This window comes from Aedes aegypti, chromosome 2, assembly GCF_002204515.2.
Source record: "Aedes aegypti strain LVP_AGWG chromosome 2, AaegL5.0 Primary Assembly, whole genome shotgun sequence".
In the NCBI taxonomy this organism is placed as follows: domain Eukaryota; kingdom Metazoa; phylum Arthropoda; class Insecta; order Diptera; family Culicidae; genus Aedes; species Aedes aegypti.
In genome coordinates this window covers 326874120-326899843 of record NC_035108.1, presented here as the reverse complement: position 1 = coordinate 326899843, position 25724 = coordinate 326874120, and the positions used below count along the sequence as shown (strand labels likewise).

The following is a 25724-nucleotide window of genomic DNA, read 5'->3' as shown; positions in this document are numbered from 1 at the left end:
ATATGTACATTTTCGAAGGAAAAAAAGTTTATCATGTTTTTCAATGCTCTCCGATTGTCTACAACATAACTATTCCAAGAAAAATATATATGCTCCTTCCTATACTGCACACGGTGCATTCTCAACCCTACGTTTTTTATGACGGTTCTCCTACTAGCCACCAGATGTCGAAGTGACCGTTCAGCTTTGAAAATATTAGCCTATTCCGACAGGCATATTCCAGAAATACCACTAGTTAACCCTCCCGATATTCATGTGTAAAAACTTCTAAGATTTTCATCAGAAATGATGCCAGGGATTCTACCAGAATTTTTAAGGCGATTTCAGAGATTCCTCTAAGAGTTTCTAGGAACATTTAATCAATTTTGACTTAACGGATTGCCGTCTTAAGAATTCCTTGTTGAATTTCATTAGAAATTTCGCAAGAAATGGTTTCAATATTCAGGAATTTAAATATATCTATGAATTCTACTGCCTTTGTACAAAAATTACACCAAGTAATTTCTCCAGGATATAAAGTGGATTTTTTTTTATTTTTGGGGTCATTCATAAATTATTTCTGCAATTTTTCATGAATTCTTCCAGCGGTCCTTTTAGAGAACAATCAAATTACGATTCTTGGAATGCTTTACAAATTACACTGTTTGACAAAAAAAGTCGATCTGAATGCACGAGACACAAAAGTGGCCACTGTAGTCAAATATCCACTTAAGGTCTACAATAGCCCTATTTAGCACAAGACATGAAAAATGAACCATCGCACGATATGTATTGGAGTTCAATTTCAATTGTCCCTAATTACAGGTTCCCTCTGGAACCTTCCGGTGATCCCGGAAGTAGTCACTGTAGTCAACTATCCGTTTTGAGTCTACAGTTGCCCTATTTACGACAAGACATGAAGAATGAGCCGTCGCATAATATGCTTTGGTGTCAAAATCGAAATGTCCCCTATGCAAGGTTCCCTCGGGGCACTTGGCGGCGCCATGAGTGGCCAAATCTGTACAAGACTCTTTTTTAATTTATAATAGGATATTTTATGATAAGCTAGGGAGAAAACAATATTGCGCGACATATTTTGAGTGAATAAATTGTTTGATCCCAATTCGGATCCACTACCGGCACCGATTCCGGGGAAATGGCCATATCTTGGTTGTTTCTGGATCGATCTTAATACTTGGCGCACCAATCGCTTCAGAATTTGATCTTCTATCTCCATGTGTAGTAAAATTTTGAATTTTTAGCCGAGACCTTTACTAAAAACATGTCATAATTTTACTGCATAAGACATGCTTCCGGAAATCCGGATTATCACCGGTATCCGGTGGTCATAGTTCATCTCCGTGGATTCACCTCAAAACTAAATTAGTTGACCCGTCCATTACTTCTTAAAGAATTGAAATCGGTCAATTTTTGTCAAAGTTACAGCATTCCAAAGTTGGCCCAATTTTTGCCTGTCCCAGTTATTTTGACAACCCCCTGTATATCAAATATTCCATCATTTGCGATACTTTAAAAATTGGGTGGGTGCAAAAAAGGGGGAGGGCTTCCTGCAAATCTTATTACAACTCTTCATATTGGACTTAACGTTTTAAACATTATATGGCACATGAATTCCGCTGTCCTGAATATAAAACACTGTGTCGGTTTATTGATTAGATTAGATTTTTAAATAAAAAATGCAAAAAGTTCAAGTATATTTTAAAAATGACCTGGGGCAGACACGAACATTCTGAAAACGCCATTATTTTTGTTTATTTTTATACTTTCAAGCCCGGGTTGTCTGGTCTCTGTGCATTCAGATCGACTTTTTTTGTCGAACAGTGTTATTCCAAAAAATCGTACAGGTATTCGTCCAAAAACCTGAAAAACAATTTTCTTGGCATTTCTCCAGCAATTTCATTACGATTTTTTTGCAGAGCTTTTTCCAAATATTTATTCAAAAACCATTCTATGTACTACTTAAATTTCTTCAAGGATTCTATGTGAAACGAAATCCTTCATTGATTCCATCAGGAATTTGTTAAGAAAGTTCTCAATGATTCGTTTTCATTGGGTTCTTCAAGTGATTCTTGAAAACGATAAGTCTAGAAATTTTTCTATGGATTTTTTTTATTACAAAAATATACTCAGGGATTCGTCCAAAAACTGAGGAAGTTCCCCAGATCTCCCAGAAAATTCTCCTAGAATACTGCCAATAATTCCACCACGTATTCGTTCGGAAATTTATGCATGGAAAATTCCTCAAAGATATTTATTGTTTTAAATGGAGATTTCTAGTGATTTCTTCATAAATTCAAAAAAAAAACATTTTTTAAAGAATTCTTGGGACATTCATACTAAAATTCTGTCAAGAATTTACAAAAGATTTGCTTTAGGAGTTTTACCACGAATTCCTCATAAAAAAATCTTGAAGATCCATAATTGCCTGCTAGAACTGTCAATGGACTGCTCAACATTAACTTTTTCAAAGATTTCTGAAAGATTTCATGTATGAATTTCTTGTATAGTTTCTCCGCGTGTTCAAAGATTCCTCAAAATATTTTTCCTGAAAACATTTTTAAGGATTAGTGCAATAGAGAGCTAAAAAAGAGAAAATTATAAAAAAATACGGAAATATATTGAAAAAATATGGAAGATAAACTGAAAATGCCTGCTACTTCAATAATATCAATGTAAGACTCATTTTCTCATCAAACAATACATGTTGAACGAAATTGTGGAAAAAAAATATTTTGCTTCGATATAACGTAACCTCGATATAACGTAACGAAAATAAAAATCGAGTTACGTTATACCGAGGTATTACTGTAGTTGTTTTCAATTCTTAAGCAGTACTCAAACATAATTCTGGACAAACATTTCAAAAGGGTCCATCGACATTGGTAAACATTGGCTTTGCAAGCCGCTGTTGATCCCAATTCAACTCGATTACGCACACCAATACCACTATCAGGAAGAGCTAACACCGACCCTTCTGATAGTGGGGTTAGTTTGCGTGGGCGGGCTTAAAAGGGCTCAACAGCAACGAAATCTTGAACAGGATTTTCGTACGATTCTTGATGTCATTGTGATATAAAACTAGAAATAAATCTGAGCAAGATTCTTCAAAAAATATGGTACTCATTAGGTTCAACACAGAATTTTCAAATATCTCAATCAAAGTTCTGGTGAAATCCTCAATACAATTCTCACATAATCCTAATCATGACTCTCAAATAATTTTGTAAAATAAATAACTTAAATTTAAAAAAATTACATTGATGTAAAAACACTTGATCTTACCGTCATTTTGGATTGATAATTAGATTTTGTCTGTTTTTTTTATACAAATCTTTAAGTCTACTTCAATAATTTATTTGTATTATGAATGCATGTTTATATGTAAATTCATCTTATGAATTTGAACAAAACTGTACATTATAAATTATAATTATGTACTTAAAAAAATCAAAAAAATATAAAGACCTCTTTTTTATTAAACTTTTTTTTCTGCTAAGAATTGTATTGAAAAGATCAACAGGTCATTTGTTTCAAAATATTGGACGAAAAGTCCTAGTGAAAATTTCCAAAAAATAAAGCAACAATGACTTGAGCGTTTCCTTTGGGATGTTTTTTTTTCTAGTCATATTATCAGTTCTTTTTCATAAATGTCTATACAAAAATCTTTTTCCGTCAAACGTCAAATAAAAAAAGTTGCTCGAATAACGGAAAAAGGTGTCCTTCAAGACAAAAAAGGGGCTACTTTAGACAGATTCTTGTATTTATGTTAACCCTCTAATACCCAAATTTTTATTTTCGATTTAAATATTATTTTTCGTTATCTAAAATCGTTCTTAACACGTTCTGGGCAATTATTTTTTTTTATTCGTGTATTTTTGAATTTTGGTTTTTGATTTTTATAATTTTTATTTTTGAACATCCCTAGCTTTTTTCATTTTTTCTTGAAGCCATTTCTGGTTGTTGATTTTTGGCAATAATAAAAATTTAAATTTTTGCGGTACTTTTAAAAATATTAAATTTTCAATTTTTTTTCGGAGCGTATTTTATTTTCCGTGTAACTAACGGAAAAACAGGTTTGAAATTATTTTGATACCACCAGGCTCTTCTTTTGTAATAGGTCGATCGTAGAAAAATATAAAAGGTATGATTTTTTATATTACACGTTAAATTAACCCCGGATATTTATAGGTTATATAAGAATACAATTTTTCAAACAATTTTCAAAAATACAAAAAAGTTTCAAAAATCATAAAAAACTTTTCTTACATGCGTGTTATGAGTCAAGGTTTAAGCCAAAAATAAAATAATTTTGATTTCCGAGCTACGAAAAAATACACAAAATTCCAAAGTGTAGCCCGTCTAAAGGCGGGGTTGGGTATTAGAGGTTTAATGCCCTGAACATATTGAAATTGATAGAAACGCATGGTGTAACTACCAAGTACTGCGATGAATAATTAGCTTTGTACAGAAACATTCGTTTTGATTCTTAATGTTATATGAACGATATGTAGAAGAAGTATAATGATAATGATTCATAAGATCATAAACAATTAAAAGTTTACTTTTGTTAGATGCATTTTGGTTCCCGATAGCTTTGAGATGGTGTAAGAGTAGTTTATTTTAGCAGTTGAAGGATGCCATTGCTTCGTTCAGCAGATTCAGGTAAAATATCACCACAAAATATTTTTTAAAATATTATGTTGTGAGTTTACTGTTTATAAGATTTGAATTATAAATGTTTTATAATTATTCACTTTTATTTATCATTTTTTTATTGTGTTGTAGAATATAGAAACCAACACTTTAACGAGTCGTAAAATGAAGGCATTTGATCATTTATTTTTATAAAACTACAACTTTCAGCATAAAACAATCACAAATTTCTTCGAAACATGACATGATTTAATAGTTTTATGGTGTTCCCAACACCGTCCACGTTATGTGGAAAATTCAAACAATGTTTACATACCGAATGTTTTGTAGCTTGTGAATATTTGTATGGATTTTTTTGATATATATTGGTTATCCTGTTATTGTTGAAGTTCTTCCAAAAAATATTGATGTCTTGTCGTAGAGCATATACAGTACTGACCCGATTTTGTCAGCTTTTTGACCCAATTTTGTCAGCCTATTTTGAATATTTCAAAAAAAAGTCTTCGTCATGTTTTACCACGTGTACATTAATACTGATGATGATGTTCGATGGCATGCACTCAATCTCCAGATTTTTTTTTTTTTGAGAATTACCGTTGTGTGGGGTGACATTGGGCCACAAGGGTGACTTTAGGTCAATATTTTTACAACATGCTAATGCAAGAATAATGGAAACAATGTGTCAAGCTTCAAGAATATGTTATAAATAGCCAATAGATGATCATAGATTAGTTTTATTGCATTCTTACAAATCAGACCCAATGTCACCCCGCACGACGGTTGCTTCCAAGACGTTACTCAAGATGCGTTTAGGACCTTTCTTTGCTTACTGAGAAAAAGTAGGGTGTATATCCTCCATAATTTTATGATTCATGCAAAAAGGGTGCAGAGGCAGTGTTTCGGCACGAAATTTGAGAATAAAATTCTGAGGGCCGCTCTTTTCACCCTGATAAACAAAAAACATGGCTATGCCCATATCCGTCACCCCCTTAAAAGTCTATGTAGGTTATAAACGTTATAAATTTGAAAAACAAAAACAAAAAATGATCCGATTTTGTCAGGTTTCTCATTTTGTCAGCCTAAAATCATTGAGGGGCTGACAAAATCGGGTCCCTACTGTACTGCGCATAACTGCATATTTGTAACATTCGACAAAAGTAGGCATTGAGTAAATGGAATACTAAGTGTGCATTTTATGGCAGTATGGGAGGAAACTAATATTTCTAAAAATTACCAGGAACTCAAAAGTACTTATTTGAGGCTGATATTTTGTACAACTCATATAGAAATTTCATTGCTATTACATTACGAGGCTCATTTATAATCTCAATGTGACTGTTATGCGGTTATAATTACCAATGTGACAAAACAACTTGTTTTTTTTTTCGATTTTTTTAGAACAAACCAGAGGCGTCGCGTCCACCTGTGCAACATGTGCACTGCACAGGTGGTCTAAAATTCATTATGAAGCAAATTCACATTTTACTAGATGAATGCTTAATTAGCGCTTTTACGAATTCTAAATATATGTATCTTCATTAAATAATATATATTCAAACGCGCACGCCAAAACTTGCGTGCAAAAAGTTTGTTGAAAATATGCGTATCAATGAAACAGCTAGCAACACGCAAATCAGAACCGGGAACGCTTTGCAAGTGCATGCTATTAAAGGAGCGATTTCAGTGTGGTAGTCTTCAGGCGATAGAAGTTGATAAAGTATAGGTAGCCAAAGCGTCGCATCTCTGCAGTGCACCCGGTGCTCATATCGCTTGGCCGCCAACAGCAACATGGAAACCTCGATCAGAAACGCTCTGGCACTGTTGCACATTTGCGTGGTCGTGTGATAGGGCGCTGCCATAGTAAACGCGTCGAGCGACGCGTCCGCGTGTGCGAGCCCGCAAAGCAGAATATCAACAACAGGAAATCCTTTGATCGCATCGCGTTCGCGGACGCAGACGCGTTAGGGCGCTGCCATAGTAAACGCGTCGAGCGATGCGTGCGCGTGTGCGAGCCCGCAAAGCAGAATATCAACAACAGGAAATCCTTTGATCGCATCGCGTTCGCGGACGCGGACGCGTTACTATGGCCGCACCGTTACTATGGCCTCACCGATAGTGTTAGTTTTTACTGAGTGAAACATTATGTGTATAGGTAGCCAACGCGTGTCATAGCTTCAGTGCACCGAAAGCTTTTTCGCAAATTCCACCACTCTAGTCTAGTATTTCGCTCTCTCTCTCTCTCGCGCTACACAGTTTTGCTCTCATTGGGCGCTGCCATAGTAAACGCGTCGAGCGACGCGTCCGCGTGTGCGAGCCCGCAAAGCAGAATATCAACAACAGGAAATCCTTTGATCGCATCGCGTTCGCGGACGCAGACGCGTTACTATGGCCGCACCGATTAACTGTAGAGCGATCGGGAATCAGGCGCTTGTTTGTCAATGACGATTTGTGAATAAAAACGGTTTTCAGTCCGTAGTGCGTGGAAAAACGATGGCATTGTTGGAGGAAAATAAGTTTGATGTCGTAGAGGATGTGCTAAACCGACCCTTTTCCGGCCGGTCAATTGAAGAGAAGATGCAGTTAGTGAAAATAAATACACCCCGACCGAAAATGGCAAACATGATTACCACTTGCGTGAGGAAAGGAAAAACCGCTCAAGAAAATTCAATACGAATTTGTATGAAACGAAATGGTTATGCGGATCCGAAAATTTAGATCGTTTGTTCTGTTGGCCCTGTTTATTATTTAAAAAAACGGGTCAAAAGGGAATGTGGAACGGAACCGGGTATAACGATTTGAACCATCTTGGCACTGCTATCAAAGTTCACGTTGCGTCGCGCGATCACATCGACAGTGCGATGGCATACCATACGTTTGGAAAAGTACGGATCGACGAAGCGATTGATCATGGCAGGGAAGTTCAACGGAACAATCATAATATGTTAGTGAAGAAAAATCGCGAAGGATTGACCAATTTAATTGAAATCGTATGCTACTTGGCGACACATGGTTTAAGTTTTCGTGGTCATGACGAGAGTGAGCAATCTTCAAACCGTGGGAATTACCGAGATCTCTGTGCTTTCCTCGCGCATCACGACATAAATTTCAACGAATTTGTCAGCAAAAGTAATGTGTTCTCGGGAGCTTCCGCTACTACACAAAACGAGCTGATTATGATCATAGGCAAAACGATGATCGACGAAATGATTGGAGAAGTACAGGAAGCAAAATGTGCAGCAGTGATGGTGGATGAAACGACTGACAATTCCAGAAAATCCCAGCTTGCCACGACACTTCGGTATTGCTTGAAAAATGGTAAGGAATCTGAACAAATGTAGGCATATTAAATGACAACATGTTAACCTTTTCAGGGAGAGCCGTTGAACGTTTGGTACATATCGAAGACGTGAGTGATGATAAATCAGCAGCATCTATAGCTGAGCATGTCATGGAAACCCTGAACAAGTTTAAGATTGGTGCAGAAAAGCTTATAGCACAAACATATGACGGTGCAAGGGTTATGTCCGGTGATGTTGGTGGCACTCAAGCGCTAGTAAGGGAGCACTTTCCAAACGCCCACTATATTCATTGCCAAGCACATGTACTTAATCTTGTCCTTCTCCATGCATGCAGTAATCATCCTCAAACAAGAAAGTTTTTTTCAACGCTGTCATCTTTGGCGTCCTTTTTTTCGCAAAGTCCAAAGCGAGTTGAATAAGTTCATACAGAAAAAGATACCCAACGTATGCAAAGTGAAATGGGCTTACAATTCGCGTATGGTTAACGTCGTCGAGAGTCATTATTCGGACATCGTCTCATGTTTAGGTGAAATGTATCTCGGAGAATGTGTTTGGGATGGCGAAACTTGCTTGATGACTAGGGGTCTTCATGGATTTTTGTTAGATTTTGACACAATATTTTATCTCAAAGTATTTTCTACGATAATTTGTTTTACCGATATTTTGTACCTTACATTGGAGTCTAAGGAGTTAGATTTTGTTGCAAGTATGAAAAGCGTAAACGAGACGAAAGAGAATGTTACTAAATTGCGATGTGAATCAAGGTTTAATGAGATATTCTCATCGTGCTTTGAGACAGCGGGTGTCTCAAATGATCGTCGACATGAATATTCAAAATATTACAAAGTTTATTGTACTTTGATTGATCGCATATTGCATCAAATCGACGTTCGTTTCAAAGACCTCCATAATTTTCAGTACTCTGCGTTGCTAGATCAATCAAAGTTTGAAGCATATGATGAAGCATTTCCCAAATATTTGGTTGACAACTTCTGTGATCGATTTAAATCGCATGACAGAATAAAGCTAACAAATGAACTGAAAGTTTTGTATGTCAAAAACGAATTTAAAGGTAAAAGTGTTACGGAAATCGTTTCGTACATTCATGAGACAGGACTAGAAGATGTGCTTTCAGAAGTATTTAATCTTGGAAAGCAAATTTTGTGTCTTCCAAGCACTACTGTGTCCGTGGAAAGAAGCTTTTCGGTCTTGAGGAGGGTCAAATCATATTTGAGAAGCACAATGAATGAGGAGCGACTAAAATGGCTAATGATAATGTGCGTTGAGCAAAAGTTATTGCAAGATATGCAAAAACGAGTATGCTTTTATGATGAGATTATTGACAAATTTGCTAAAAGAAGTGACAGGAGAATTGCTCTAATGTATAAATAAGTCTAGATAAGACCCTTACGTGAAATGTATACGAACTGTTTAAATAAAGTAAAATAAATCAATTAAGTCGTTTTTAGTTTTCTTGGAAAAAAATCTCTATCAAAATTGTGTTGTTTACTTGTTATTTTTTTTTTTTTGAAAACTGCATCTTTGAGTGGTTGGTGCACATGTGGCTGAAAGAGCCACGCGACGCCTCTGGAACAAACTCACAGATTTAAGTAAGTTGATCGAAAGTATTTATCATTTGATGACATGGTCTCTCTTGGCTCTTATTTGGCTTTACGTCAATTATCTTGATAAAGCCTCGCCAACAATATTTCGCCAATTCCCTCGATTCATGGCCGCTTCTCTCCATCCTCGACTGTGACCCACGCTCTCCAGGTCCTGGTGTACCTGGTCCATCCACCTAGCTCGCTGCGCCCCACGCCTTCTTGTTCCGACCGGATTCGTGGCGAACACCATCTTTACAGGGTTGTTGTCCGGCATTCTTGCAACATGCCCTGCTCAGCGTATCCTTCCAGCTTTAGCTACCTTCACGATACTGGGTTCGCCGTAGAGTTGAGCGAGCTCGTGGTTCATCCTTCGCCGCCACACGCCGTTCTCCTGCACGCCGCCGAAGATCGTCCTTAGCACTCGGCGTTCGAAAACCCCAAGAGCTTGCAAGTCCTCCTCGAGCATAGTCCACGCCTCATGCCCATAGAGGACTACCGGTCTTATGAGCGTTTTGTACATCGTGCATTTGGTGCGGGGGTGAATCTTTCTTGACCGCAGTTTCTTCTGGAGCCCATAGTAGGCACGACTTCCGCATGACATGGTATTAACTCCAATTTGTCAAAAATGTCGAATGTGACTGTTAGGGGCTGTCCATAAATGACGTATTTTTTCACAGATTTTTTATACCCCCTCCCCCCTCGTAGCATTTCGTCACAAATGCTGGTACTCCGTAGCATATCAAGCACCCCCCCCCCTCAATATTTTTTTATTTGTTTTCCGTAATGACTGGGTTGCAACAAAATATTGGAATTGAGAAGCTCAATACAAAGTTTGATAATAATAACTGACTGAAATGTAAGGATCATCTAATCTAACAGTTTTATATACATTAGCGCTCAAAAGTAATTTGGAAAACAGTTTTAAATAAACATTATCCTTGATTTTGGTTTCCAGTTTCATATAGGCTAAATTATATTTCTTTTGCTGTTGTTACCATGAAAAACAAGTTTACTATAGAAGCTCGTTACTGTCGAGTTAGGGTGCAATATATTTTATAATATATTGAACAAAAATTTCGTTATATTATAGGATTGTTTGTTTAATTATTCGTTGTTAGGAAGGAAATAGATTTCAATGAAGATAATCAAAAAAATATATTAATTTGAAATGAATCATCGTTTATATTATCCAATTTCAAATCCTTTTAGCAAACAGTGGCCAGATACATAAAAGATAACACTTGAAATATTTGGAATGGTTAGATTATTTTACAAATACAATTATCTCTATTAATATTCTAGTTAAACTTCATTATTGTTTCCATACTGAAATAATCTTACACAACCTATAATGAAATAGTTAAATGATAAATATTCTTCAAATTACCGAGTTATAAAGAAAATTGACTGATAGGGCAATTTTGATAACACTCGACACTATTATCCATCAAGAGCATTGATATATCAAAACAAATGATGGGTTGATCTGGTGGAGATCTCCTGCAACATTGAAGTAATATTTGTCAAGAAAAGCATATTTTATTTTCTTGAAAAAATAAAGCCCCAACAGAAAATATGGATAAAACTAAAACGGCTGACTGTGATGTCATGTTAACAAATGGCAAAACAATATACTCCAAGTAGTTAAAACCTTGTTTTTTAATCAATTTATTAAACTTTTATTTTGTTTTTTTTTTATAAATTTATAAATTTAGACACGAATATAATATAATATTCACATAATTATTTAAAGCTTCAAAACATCTGTTTGATTGTATTTATCAAGAAAATCTAAAGATTCATAGATATTTTTTCAATCTTGTCATATGAATGTTTTGAAGCTTAATCATAATTTCATAACCCAAGTTTATAAATAAAAAAAAAGAAGTTTGAGTTTTTACGGACTTGATTCAAAATGCTACGTCCACTAGCTAGGACCCCTCCCTCCCCCTGGTCACACTTCGTCGCAAATTCGTGAAGACCCCCCTCCCCCCTAAAAAGCTACGTCATTTATGGACGACCCCTTATGCAGTTATGGACAGTGTATTAACAAAAGTGTTCAAGACACAAAATGGCTCAGATTAAAATTTATGCTGGAAATAAATCCAAAACGTGAGTATCCAAAGTAGCCCCCGGAATCAAAAGTAGCCCCGTCGGACGGTACCGTCAAACGGGGTAACTTGCAACACATTTCAACTTCAAAGCTATATGGAAGAAAAATTTAAGGATTCAGATGAGATAAAAACCATCTGGTAGCCTAATCGCCACGTAAATAATACCACACGATAATAATTTTAACAGTATTTGGTTTTCTGGGCTCAGGAGAGATGAAAAGTATACATTTTTCATGCTACCCCTGATGTGAGGTAACATGCAACACATAGTGCAACTTAAATTTCATCATTAAAAACTTAACCTATATCGTGTTATTATGATCATTTACTAAATTTCTGCAGTAAAAGCATAACAATAATCAGAAACAGGATACTTTACTCTCAGAAAACTAATTATTTTTGATTGAATTATGAGCATTAAACCAGTTCCATTGAAAACTACATTGGTATTGCATAGGGTGTCCACACGGGGAAATTCTAGCATATCATAAGTCTTCACTATTATTGAAAAGCCATTAAAACGTTTCAACACAATTTATCAACAAATGTAATAGTATTATAGGTTATACTTCACATAACTTTTATTTATATATTTCAACCGAAGCGACGTATCTCATATTGATAATCACAGTTTTGAATGTATGTTGTCAAAATAATGAAAAGTTTAAAATTTGAAAAATATGTGTTCTGCATCTCGATACCTCCCTAACTCGATGGTCCCTTCAATATCGGAGAGATGACTGTATCATCATGCAGAAAGTTTCCAATGACAGTTCTGCAAGATAATTTTAAAACGGATTTTGAAAAGTTTTTACTATTTTCATGAAGGAAATAAAACTAATTCTAATTGTATTGCGATTTATGTAAATTTTCTAATATTCAGTACCAAATGCTTATAGAACTGATTGATGTACAACAATTTTAATGTTACTGAACAAATATATGTTCAATTTTGCTTTTTCATGTATTTTTAATAACAACCGGCAAGAAATATCGAACAATTGAGATTAAAATTGCTGTTGCAAGTTACCCCACAAGGGCAGTCAAAAACGTTTTTGAATTTTTATAGTGTTCAAGCATCAAATTATCAAAACTTTTTATTGACAATTAGTACACTATTATGAACTGTAACTGATAGCAAATGCCCTGAATGACTCATTTTTACCGTTTGTGTTGTACGAGGAACGATTTTCAGCATTAATTTCATACAATACAACGTGTAATACGATTTTTACCTCCAGCAAACCAAATAAAAAAGAAACAATACTCAAACCCTCTACAAAATCTACTGTTTTAAGCCTTAAGTCAATAAACGGTGAAATGAATAACAATAATTTGACTAAATGCTAAACGAAACGTCAATTCGGTTACATGTCGAAGTGTTGCAAGTTACCCCGTTTGACGGTATTTAATTTGTTTACGGGCTTATCGGCCTATTTTGCTCGAAGTAAGAGGGAGCATGGAGCAATGAATGCTAGATGGATAGTTAGATAGCTAACGTCTCCCAAGAAAACGTTTATAATATTTAGACAGTTTTCAAACAAGATTTCTTAATAGTTAACCAAGAGTTTAAAATATTCAAATTTTTAGATGATTCTTGAGCTTTATCATAATAATTTTGAGCATTGGGGAGCTATACAAATTTACTATATTTTACCGTAATCCGTAAATATCACCGTAATCTCAACAGCTGAACAGTTCGGTAAAATAAAACACCGTAATTCCGTTGAAATTCAACGGATTCTGGTTAAATTTTAATGAAAACTGTAAAAATTTACCGTATTTCGTTAATTTATTTCATCGAACTTTTCAGCTGTCGATTACGGTGAAATTTACGGATTACGGTAAAATAATTTAAGCGTGTAGAACTTCAAAAACAATCCTTTTCATGTTTTTGGTAAGATGTTAGTTCAATAAAAAAACGAAAATAAGCTTTAACTTTGTCTAGAGGGCGCACAAATGGGGGTTCGCCAAGTTCGCCATGAGGTAACGCTACGGCTCTATTAACATGAAGATGATCTGGTGATGTCCTAACTTAAAACTTACCCTAAATTGAAAAAGGCCGATTCATAATTTTCTCCCGAAAATTTAGTTCGAAATACAGGTCGGACTCGATTGTCTGGAGTATCGATTTTTTTCACTCCGGATAATCGAATCACTAAGAAAAAAATTGAAATCTTCGATAAAATAACTTAAATATTATCTTTTCTGTTGTTGTTTTATTTATATGATGCAGTGGCGTAGCCAGAAATTTTTTCTAGGAACAGTTAGTAGGGGTCAAGAAAAAAATTGACTAGCATACACAAAAAAACACTTTTCCAATCTTAAATACGTTCAAAACTGCAAAACCATTCATATCGTATATTGCAATACCAAATTATCTCATATTTATGCATAAAAATTGAAAAACAAGAACATCAAAAAACAAATTTCGGATAATCGAGTCCGACCTGTACTTGGAAAATGCGACTTTAGTTGAAATGGCTTCAAAAGAGGGGTCTACCCCGTTTGGCATAATGCCATTTGGCATAATGCCGTTTGGCATACAGTCGTTTGGCATAAAGTCGTTTGGCATAATAGTCGTTTGGCATAACAGTCGTTTGGCATAATAGTCATTTGGCATAATGGTCGTTTGGCATAATTTGAAAAAGGAAGATACTGCAGTGGTACAGTAATATGCCGTACCATAAGATGCGTCATCAAATTCCATGTTCCTTTTTTTTTCAAATGACATGGAATAACTTAGGCGTTGGATATATTTTTGTTAAGGTGAAGATGAATCAAAGCCAAACTTCAAATTTTCAAGAGCACGGATCTAGAGAACTGAACACTCATTTGAGCTGAAAACTTAATCAATTGGTCACCACCAGCTAGTGATCAATCGATTAAGTTTTCAGCCTGAACGGATGTTCGGTTCTTCAGATCCGTGCTCTTGAAAATTTGAAGTTTGGCTTTGATTCATCTTCACCTTAAAAATGCGCCATAATATCCCGGACTTAATAATCCCGGAAGTCATGTATGATGCAATTTCAAAAGAGCTCTATTGGATGTTGGTTTCCTTGAAAAATGATGATGTCCTGAAGTATGTCCTATCACTAACTGACAACGGAATGTACGATCGTGAGCAGTTTATACACACCCCTTTGCTTAATGGAAGGAATTTGATCAAATTCAATGTTTTTCACAATTATGCCAAACGACTATTATGCCAAATGGCGATTATGCCAAACGACCGTTATGCCAAATGGCATTATGCCAAACAGCTATTATGCCAAACGACTGTATGCCAAACGGCATTATGCCAAACGGGGTAGACCCTCAAAAAAGTGACTCGCTACCAGCCTTGCAAATGTTTTGTCCAATAATCTTGGGCGCGTCAGGAGTTAATCATCAATATTAGCCTCCTTTTCCCGAGCAGCCTAGATAGCCGCGTAGTGTCGGTAGCGGTTGTTTCAACTGGCTAAGAATTAACACTACGGACTGCCTGTTCCGGTGGTAAAAGTCCATCTCACAGGTGACCCCTAATTTATGGTGTGATGCGTACCGTGCCTAGGAATGAATGGTTAGGGGGGTCTAAATAAAACCTAACCGCAAACGGAGCCTGTGGGCGCCTTCCACAGTATTGAGTCCTTCCTGTGCTACCCGGAGAAATGGTGCAGGTGACCTCGTGTTTCTCCGAGATAATCGGCTGTCCTTCTTCAGTCTCTATACTGAGGCTTAATAAGGGTGGGGTTATGAATATGTCGACATTGAATTTATATTAATTTCAAGCTTTCATTCCAAAAAAAAATTGGAAATCGGTTGAGCTGTTCAAAAGTTATGATTTTTTTTAAACAATACAAATCTAATGCGCTGAGATCTACAGTGTGTGCCGATGAAAAATGACTGTTTTTTTATTTTCAAAAAAATATATCTCATAACTAAAACACATACATCGCTGAAAATTTGACAGTTTACGTAAAATTTTCTGAACTTTTAATAAAAAATGAGAGCAACAATAGCCCCTTTGGTCCCGAGGCCTTCAAAACACGAAAAAACACAATTTTTGTGAAATTTTATATTTTTCCCGAAAAGTCAAAATCTTTAGCCTCCATTTCGTCCAAAAAGATTGAAAATCGGTCAAACGGTTCAAAAGTTATAATTTTTTTTTAAATAAAAATTTTGCAAAATCGCGATTTTTCTAGTCACCTTGTTTCGGAAATGGTCACCCTAATCAAAAAATCCAAAAATACGTGTATCCTTATTTCGGATAAGGAGCAAAATAGCAAATTTGCACGGAATTCGGAGACCCACTAGATCGGTTTTTCATGGAATGGCTGCAAATGTAACTGCGCAGACTTTGCGTTTTAGGAATCCCCGGTCAACAAACTGGGAACTCTATATTGAATTGGTTGCGACCAAATTTCATGGATATTCTCCGTCCATTGAAAATCCAAGTGATCTGGATGATGCCGTTGATACTACAACATCCTACATTATGGAAGCCTTTGAAGAAGCATGTCATCTGCGGTCTGTAAAGACTACAAGAGGGACCCCATGGTGGAATTCCGATCTGACTAGACTCAGGAAACAATGTAGAAGGAGTTGGAACAGACGCCGTTCAGCTGGATCAGAGTCGTTCAAGTCGGCCCGCAAGGCTTACAAGAAGGCTCTTCGTTCTGCTGAACGATCCGGCTGGAAAAACCTTTGTACAAATGTTTCCAGTTTGAGTGAAGTCAGTCGGCTGAACAAAATCCTTGCAAAATCTAAGGATTTCCAAGTGAAAGAAATTCGCTTACCTAATGGTGACTTTACTTCTTCCGATGAAGAAGTTTTAGAATGTTTATTCAATACCCACCTTCCCCGGATGTGTGGACATAGCATCTACGGATGAACCAAATGTCTTTTCATGTAGCTACGAGTCTCTGGCCTCGGCTCGCAGTATCGTAACTACTGAATCGATTCAATGGGCACTTAATAGTTTTGCTCCTTTCAAATCTCCAGGAGCAGATGGGATTTATCCTGTTCTGCTCCAAAAGGGATTTGAGTTTATCAAACATGTTTTGAAAAAGCTACTTGTAAGCAGTTTTGCTACCGGGTACATTCCCAGATCCTGGCGTGATATTACTGTAAAGTTTATCCCGAAAGGAGGACGTGCGTCGTATGAAGAAGCGAAGAGTTTTAGACCAATCAGTCTGACCTCTTTTCTTCTGAAATGTCTGGAACGCATTATCGATCATCACATCCGTGATGTTTATTTGGCAAACATGCCTCTTCATGTGAATCAACATGCTTACCAATCTGGAAAGTCCACTGTGACTCTTTTACACAAAGTTGTATACAATATCGAGAAAGCATTCGCTCAGAAGCAATCCTGCTTGGGTGTTTTCTTGGATATTGAGGGTGCCTTTGATAACGTGTCTTTCGATGCCATATTGGAAGCCGCACGAAACCATGGGCTACGTACAATGATTACCAATTGGATTCATCAAATGCTCAAAAACCGACATCTCTTCTCGACATTGCGTCAAGCAGCGATTCGAAAATTGAGTGTTTGCGGATGCCCCCAAGGGGGAGTCTTGTCACCACTCTTGTAGAATCTCGTAGCAGATACGCTATTGAGGCAACTCAATAATTGCGGTTTTCCAACTTATGGATTTGCCGACGACTATCTAGCTCTATCTATCTATCTATGTGCATAAGCACCCTATTCGACCTGATGCAAAGTGCTCTTCAGGTAGTCGAGAGTTGGTGTCGCCAATATGGCCTTTCGGTTAACCCGAATAAAACATCTATTGTTCTTTTTACGGAAAGACGAAACCGCGATGGAATTCGACCTTTACGTCTTTTTGGCACTGAGATTAATGTGACTGATCAAGTAAAGTATGTCGGAGTCATTCTAGATTCCAAACTTTCATGGACACCTCACATTGATTTCAGAGTCAAAAAAGCTTGCATGGCCTTCGGTCAATGCCGGCGAACCTTTGGTAAAACTTGGGGCCTCAAACCCAAATATATCAAATGGATTTACACAACAGTTGTTCAACCAATATTGGCATATGGATGTCTCGTGTGGTGGCAAAAGGGCGAAGTGAGAACAATCCAATCAAAATGATGTGCTTGATGGCGATGTCTGGTGCGTTCTCTACAACTTCCACAGCAGCGCTTGAGGCCATTTTCGACGTTGCGCCGCTACACATACATCTTAAACAAGAAGCACTTTCTTGCTCTTACCATTTATGGGTACTGGATCTACTGGAGAAAAATCCAGTGTATCGTAGATCTACACAGACTTCGTTGTTTCCACTTTTGGTGAATTAGGACAAAATTGTCCTTGCTCCAAGTGATCTCACAATTGCTTGTCACTATCCTTACAGGACATTTACCACACAATTCCCTTCACGGGAAGAGTGGACGTCTGGCTATTTGGAAAGAAGTATATCAAACAATATAGTATGTTACACTGATGGCTCCCTTCTTGAAGGTAGAGCTGGTGCAGGAGTATATTCTCGTGAGCTAAGGCTGAATCAGTTTTACTCACTTGGTAGAAACTGCACCATTTTTCAGGCGGAAATATTTGCTCTTATGTGTGGAGTGCAATCAGCACTTCAACAGCGCGTAATGGGTAAAGTCATATACTTCTGTTCAGATAGTCAGGCTGCTATAAAAGCTCTCGCTTCGGCCAACTCAAGGTCGAAGCTTGTTATCGCATGTCGAACTCAAATTGAGGAACTGAATTCAGTCAACTCTGTAAACCTTGTATGGGTACCTGGAAATGAATTGGCTGATGAGCTAGCTCGCGATGGAGCATCGCATGACTTCATTAGCCCTGAGCCGGCTATTCCAATTTCGAAGTGCTGAGTGAAGCTTCAGATAAACTCTTGGGCGGCAACTCAGCACAAGCAATATTGGAATAGTTTGGAGTCATGTCGTCAAACAAAATTGTACATTACTGAGCCATCTCCAAGGGTGGCGAAGTATTTAACACTTGAGAGTTAATGAAAGAACGTCTGGTTTGGTGTAAGCTTGAAGGTGGAATGAAAATTTATTATAAACTGCTTATACCTGCTAAACAATCAGGTTGCTAGGGTTGACTATAGTAACTCCGGGAATAGTGAACTACTTAGGTAACTTCGTTATCTCAACACTCCTCCTTAGTTTACTATTCCTAAATAACTTCGAAATACTTCATGCTTCTGCTTCGGTAGAACCTTGGTGAAGCCATCTGCGGGTTGCTGTTGTGTTGGGATGTAATACAGCTTGATATCTCCTCTCTCCAGAGTGTCCTTCACAAAATGGAATCTAATCGAAATATGCTTGGTCTTGGGGTTGAATCCTTCGTTTTGAGCAATACATATCGCGGATTGATTATCGCAGAAAATAGAAATCGAACGCTGGTTTCCGATCTCCTGTAATAGCTGCTTCCACCATAGGGCCTCTTGGGTTGTGTGGGAAAGTGCCACAAATTCCGCCTCGCATGATGATAACGCAACTGACGCCTGTCGTTTTACATTCCAGGAAACTGCTCCTCCCATCATCTTGAAGATGTAACCTGTCGTTGACTTCCTGCTGGCTGGATCTCCTCCCCAATCCGCGTCTGTATAACCAGTGAATTGTGGATCGCCTTCTCTGCTGTACTCCAAGCAATAATCGATGGTTCCCTTGAGATACCGCATAATTCGTTTCACAGCTTCCCAGTGGCGACGGGTTGGATTACTACTGAACTGACTGACCTTGTTTACTGCTAACAAAATATCCGGCCTCGTGCCTTGAGCCAGGTAGGTCAAGCATCCCACTGCCTCCTTGTAGGGAACGTTCTGCATTTCTTGAATCTCCTCAGCCGTTTCTTCAGATGTTGAAGCTTCCAACTTGTTACCGGGATCCGCTGGGGTTGCCACAGGTCTACAGTTGTTCAAATTGAAACGCTTCAGTACTTCTTCGATGTAATGTTGCTGATCGAGCCTTAGTGTGCCTCCTTTCCGATCACGATTGATTCGTAGCCCCAAACATAACTGCGCCGTGCCAAGATCCTTCATTTGGAAGCGATTGTTCAAGAACTCCTTCAGCCTTTTCTTCAAGTACGCGTTGTTGGTAATGATCAGCAGGTCATCCACATAAATCGTCACGAAGATCATCTCATTCTTGTGCACCTTGAAGTACAAACATGGATCCATTCTGGAACGAGTAAGTCCGAACTGCCGCATCGCTTCGTCCAGTTGCCGGTTCCACACTCTGCTCGACTGTTTCAATCCATACAAGGCTTTCTTCAATTTGCAGACCTTGGTTGGATCCTTCTCGTAACCTTCTGGCTGCTCCATAAAGATGGTTTCTTCTTTTAGGTCCGACTGCAGAAACGCTGTGATAGCGTCCATCTGCTCCACGTCCAGGTCATACTGCACTGCAAGAGCCATCATGTATCGTATGGTTGAATATCTCACCACTGGAGAATACACTTCTTCATAGTCTATCCCAGGACGTTGTGAGCAGCCTTTCACCACAAGCCTGGCCTTGTACCGGGAGATTTCACCATCTGCATTTCGTTTCGTCTTGAATATCCACTTGTTGCGTATGGCCTTCCTTCCTTCGGGCAAGTCGGTCAGTTCCCACGTGTTGTTGCTGTCTAGCGCCTTGAGTTCGTTGTCCATTGCAGCAATCCATCGTTCACGATCCGGTCTGTTGATCGCCTCATTGTAGCTCAGCGGGTCACTCGTAATATCGGAAGACTCCTTCTGTGGGAATTCATCAGGGCCAGCAAAAGAACTATAACAAATATAATCGTTGTACTTGCCTGGTAACCGGCGCTCCCGACCGCTGTGCCTCGACAATTGCTGCTCATCAGCTAGTCTTGTTGATTGCGGTGGGAGCGCAACGTGCGGCTCAGCATCGGCAAACTCGTCTTCACTGGAATCGGCATCCGAGAGCAAGGGACACATCTCATCGTCATCATGTGGAACGACCTCGGGAACGACAACAGAAACAGCAGGAACCACTTCGGTTTGTTCAATCTGCTCGATCCACGAATGAAGCTCCATGAATTCGACTTCACCTATGTACTCTTCATCAATCGCCGAAGATTCTCCCTCATTGATAATCTTCACGTCACGACTTGTTACGATGCTGCTGTCGTTGGGCATGAAAATACGGTATCCTTTCGACTTCTCCGCATACCCGACAAAGATTCCCTCAACGGCCTTCGGGTCGAACTTCTGTCTCTTCTGCTTGGGTACATGAATCATCGCCTTTGAACCAAAAATCTTGAGATGTTTCAGCACTGGTTTTCTGCCACTCCACGCCTTTTCTGGCGTTATAGATTCCAATGAACGTGAGGGACTCCGGTTGACGAGATATGCTGCGGTCGAGACTGCCTCTGCCCAGAACTTCTTGGAGAGTTTCGAATCGTTCAGCATGCACCTTGCTTTTTCTATGAGCGTCCGATTCATACGCTCGGCAACTCCGTTCTGCTGAGGCGTGTACGGACAAGTTGTTTGATGTATTATAACGTCTCTTCCCATGCACGCTTCCATCGCCGAGTTGACATATTCTGAGCCATTGTCCGACCTCAAGACTTTCAAGTTTCTTCCAGTCTGCCGCTCTGCCATGGATTTGAAGTTCATAAACACATCCTTAACGCTGCTCTTCGACATCAAGAAGTAGACAAACACCTTGCGACTGGCATCGTCAACGAATGTTAGAAAATAACGACTACCACCAAACGAGGGCTCTTCTATTGGTCCACAAAGATCGGTGTGTACCAAATCCAGCAATCCTTCTGCTCTCGTTGTGCTTGAATGGAAAGGATCTCGAGCTTGTTTTCCTGTAGCACAGGTCACACAATCGAATGTCTTCTCCGTCCGCAGTTCAATTCCATCTGCCATGGTTTCGAGTTTCTTCATGCTCTGTTGATTCAGGTGTCCTAGCCTCCTGTGCCAGATCTTCGTTTCCGTTGTCATCAGCGATGTTTCCGGTTTCTTGCAGTTGAGCCGGTACAAACCATTCATCTCGGTCCCAGAAGCAATCACATCTCCATCTTCATCACAGACTTTACAAGAATCGGAAGTGAACGTCACCGTCAAACCCTTCCGACAGATTTTGCTGACTGAAAGAAGGTTTGTTGCCAAATCTGGGACGTGTAGAACCTCCTGTACTTCGATGGGTCCTTCTTGAAGTTCAAGGTTCACCACTCCTTTCGCTAAGGACATCATACACTGGTTATTCGCCGTCTCGATGGGGTGCGCAAAGACTTCTTGCTTCGTGAAATTATCTTCGCTTTTCGTCATATCGGAGCTAGCTGCAGAGTCGAAATACCATTCTTCTGCGCTGCCCTTGCCAACAGCCATCATCGCACACAAAGCCTTGCTCTTCGGTTTTGAATTCTGACCTTGCTTCTGCCGCTGAGGACACTCCGCTGCGAAATGTCCAAGCTTGTTACAAGTGAAACAGGTTTTATCCTTCCTTTCCACCGCGCCCTTGGGTCTTCTGGACTTGTGAGGGTTGTGCTTCGTATAAAGTGCGCCTTCTCTTCCGGAAGATGTAATAGGCCACTTGACGTCTTGAAGGATTTTAGCCTTGACCATATCAGCTGTCAACGCCAAGCCGGACGCTTGCAATCCCATTACCATTGGATGATAGTATTCTGGAAGTCCTTTCAACAATAACGAAACCAGCCACTGGTCATTCACTTCGAACCCGATCTCACTAAGATCGTGAGCCGTGGACACCAAGTTATCGACATAGTCTTCTACGGTACTGTAGTTCTCCAGCTTCACCGACGTCAAGCGGTCCAGCAATCCAAATCTTCGAATCAGCCCGTCGTCTTGAAATGCCTTCCGGAGTTTCTCCCATGCGTCCTTAGCACTGGTCGCGGTTTGGACAAGACTGTAGTTATTCTTCTCCAGCGTTAAGCAAATTGTTGCCAGCGCTCGCTCACTAGCTTCCGGATCAACTTCCTCGCCATCCGCCGGTTGAACAGCTCTCCACGTCCCTTCTCTTATCAGCGTCATCTTCATTGAGAACGCCCATGATGAGTAGTTCTGACGACCCTTCAGTTTTTCAATCGCTGGAAGGCTCACTGCATTCCCGTAGGCACGAACTACACCACCGGCTCGCACGCCGTCTCCAGATCCGGCCGCACCACCACCTCTAGTCGTATTCGTCCTAGTGCTTGAATTCTGCTGCTGGTCTACATCCCTCGGAATCATGGCGCTTCTTCAACGATCAAACTAATCTTGAGAACAGGGACAAACTTTACTTCAAGCTACGGCCACGTTCTGGGCCCATAACCACTTGAGAGTTAATGAAAGAACGTCTGGTTTGGTGTAAGCTTGAAGGTGGAATGAAAATTTATTATAAACTGCTTATACCTGCTAAACAATCAGGTTGCTAGGGTTGACTATAGTAACTCCGGGAATGGACCAATGCACGAGTTCACTAATTTGACGTTTGAGCGGTGCCGAATTCACTAGTTGCCATGGCCACGTAAATAACACGGCACCGCTCAAACGTCAAATAGTGAACTCGTGCATCGATCCATAGTGAACTACTTAGGTAACTTCGTTATCTCAACATTAACAAATCTATCAAAGCAGAATTGCAGTCTCTTGGTCAGAGCGTTGACAGGCCACTGCCGACTCAACTATCACATGGCAAATATTCAGCGTGCTGACTCATTTGTGTGTGATAGTTGTGATTCCGATTATGGAAGTTCGTATCACCTGATATGCAACTGTCCAGTTTTTTCGCAAATGCGATTCCAATTATTTGGTAAACACTTATTAAGTGAAACTGAATTCAGAAGCCTGAATCTTCAGGACATTCTGTTATTCTTAACCCGCTGTGGTAATGAGCTATAGGCTCTCTTTACGCTCGTGCGTTTTGCAGTGCCCTTTTTAGGGCGCTTTTCGAACCCATTGTGGTATGGAGCTACATGCTCTCATTTTGCTTATGCGATTTTCCCTCTTCAAGGGACCCCACTCCTATTTCCTCCTATCTTTCCCTTACCTTTACTCTCCCATCTGGTAGATGATGAAATAGGCTCAAATATGGCAATGGCACAAATCTCCCAACTGGTGGGGAACGTGCCTTTGGAGCCGGCCTTCTGATACCTGATAATAGTAGGGGTCAAGAAAAAAAATTGACCAACATACACAAAAAAAAAACACTTTTCCAATCTTAAATACGTTCAAAACTGCAAAACCATTCATATCGTACATTGCAATACCAAATTATCTCAAATTTATGCATAAAAATTGAAAAACAAGAACATCAAAAAACAAATTTCGGATAATCGAGTCCGACCTGTACTTGGAAAATGCGACTTTAGTTGAAATTGCTTCAAAAAAGTGACTCGCTACCAGCCTTGCAAATGTTTTGTCCAATAATGTAAGAGAATCAGAAAAAATGTGATCCTAGATATCATTTTGACTAAAATAGAGGCCGCTTAAGAGACTTTGTTCTTTAAAGCAGATAATATGATTATACATATGACTATATAAACACACTGCTTAACTAAAAAGAGACCTGCTACCAACCCTGGTCATGGACAACGTGAAGGTACTTAGAGTTTGCTGCAAGGTGCATGTCTATAATCAAAATATATCCTTAAAACTTGCAATTTTAGTCATGTACCATAGCTGCAGGATGCATTTCGGGGTATAAGTGGAAGAGCTTTTTTAGTACCGAGGCTTTTGATCTTTAGATTCTTCGCGTAAAGCCGGCCATAGACGATGCTGTCCACCGGTTGACTCTCGATCTGACTCCACAGTCCGCTCTGGGTTCCCGTTTGGGTGTTTGGCTGGGTGCTTTCCTTGTTGTTGTTGGCCATCGTATCGTTTCGTCCTTGATCCGCTTTTTTTTTTAATCTTCGCCAATCAGGCACCCCGTAAACAAATCACTTTCACCAGTTGCTTCCTTGACACTCCGCGAGGATAACTAGATTTACCGACCGCACTGCTGTTTCTTCAATAAATCTTCCGCCAACATCAATCACAGGATCGCAGGAGCCATTTTTATGTTTCCTAGGCGATCCTCAACCAGTTGAAAATCGGACGTAAATAAACGATCACTTCAGACTCATCTTCACCGAAACAACATAAAAGCGATTATTTTACAGAACCAGTTTTTTCTTCGACGGCACAAAAGAAACATACGAAAAAGGGTTTCGAATTTCACATCAAGAAAAGGATCACAAAGAGCACACTTTTTATCTCGCTTGTTTTGAGTTAGTTTTGTTCTGTATCAGCAGTTCTCTGAGGTCTGAGGACAAAAAACACCGCTCTACTTCCAAGACAGGATCAACGCATACTAATCGATCGTTAACGGGTCGTAACACCACCACCAACCACGCTTCTACGTACACGGTGATGAAAAAATGCACAATTTGCGGAGAAAAAACCAAGAATAGAATGGAGATCAGGATTAGAACACCAACCTAAATTGAAAATAGGAACCTATAGTCTTGAGTCAAAATTGAGATTTGCTGTTGATCTAAAACCGTAATGTTCTTGCCTCATGAGTGAATTAAATGAAGTACACATACTCATATTTTCGTGTTTGAAATTTATTATATCATACAAAATAAACCTAGCGCGTATACCGAAATTTGTGTGTGTTTTCTTTAGTGTGGAGGCGGTCTTTTTAAAAGGTTTTAGCGCCAAACTTGGTAACAAATACACGCTTGAAAATTACAACACAGAGAAAAAAAAATTGCCCGCATATTTACAGCGGCATAGCTAGTACACACGGAGAAAAAAAAATTAAATTTTGAGTAATGCAACTGAGCTGAGCAATTCCAGTAGATTTTATCCGCATTGCAAGTTACTGATGTGTTTAATGGATGATCAAAGCAGCTTGAAAGCACATGAATTTAAATCTGTTCAATTCATTTTTGTAGCTTCATCAAAAGAGCACATTTTTCTAAGTTTAGAACGATTTTATTGCATTTTAATAACTTTATACATCAATACAGAGTCAGAATTAGGGCGAATGTGAAGCCTAATACATTCTCAGAAAAATAGATTTGAAGTTCAGCGGATGTAATTTTAATTCTATATTATGTTTCCGATCAATTGAATCGCATG

At 38.9% G+C, this 25724-nt stretch overlaps 1 protein-coding gene across 3 annotated transcripts in view; it reads right to left on the bottom strand.

The window, feature by feature from the left end:
- LOC5569344 (ovarian-specific serine/threonine-protein kinase Lok) overlaps positions 1-25034 on the bottom strand; it is a 45762-nt gene extending 20728 nt beyond the window's left edge. Inside the window, exons 1-2 of one of the 3 annotated variants that reach the window (XM_021845920.1) lie at positions 24845-25034; positions 24274-24721 (exon numbers count right to left, since the gene is read on the bottom strand). In XM_021845920.1, coding sequence (XP_021701612.1) covers positions 24274-24469 — 196 coding nt within the window. In that variant the 5' untranslated portion in view covers positions 24470-24721; positions 24845-25034. Of the gene's footprint in view, positions 1-24273 lie in introns of all 3 variants that reach the window. The other 2 variants (XM_001658380.2, XM_021845921.1) reach the window with 2 other exon arrangements.
- Positions 25035-25724: the final 690 nt, after the last annotated feature.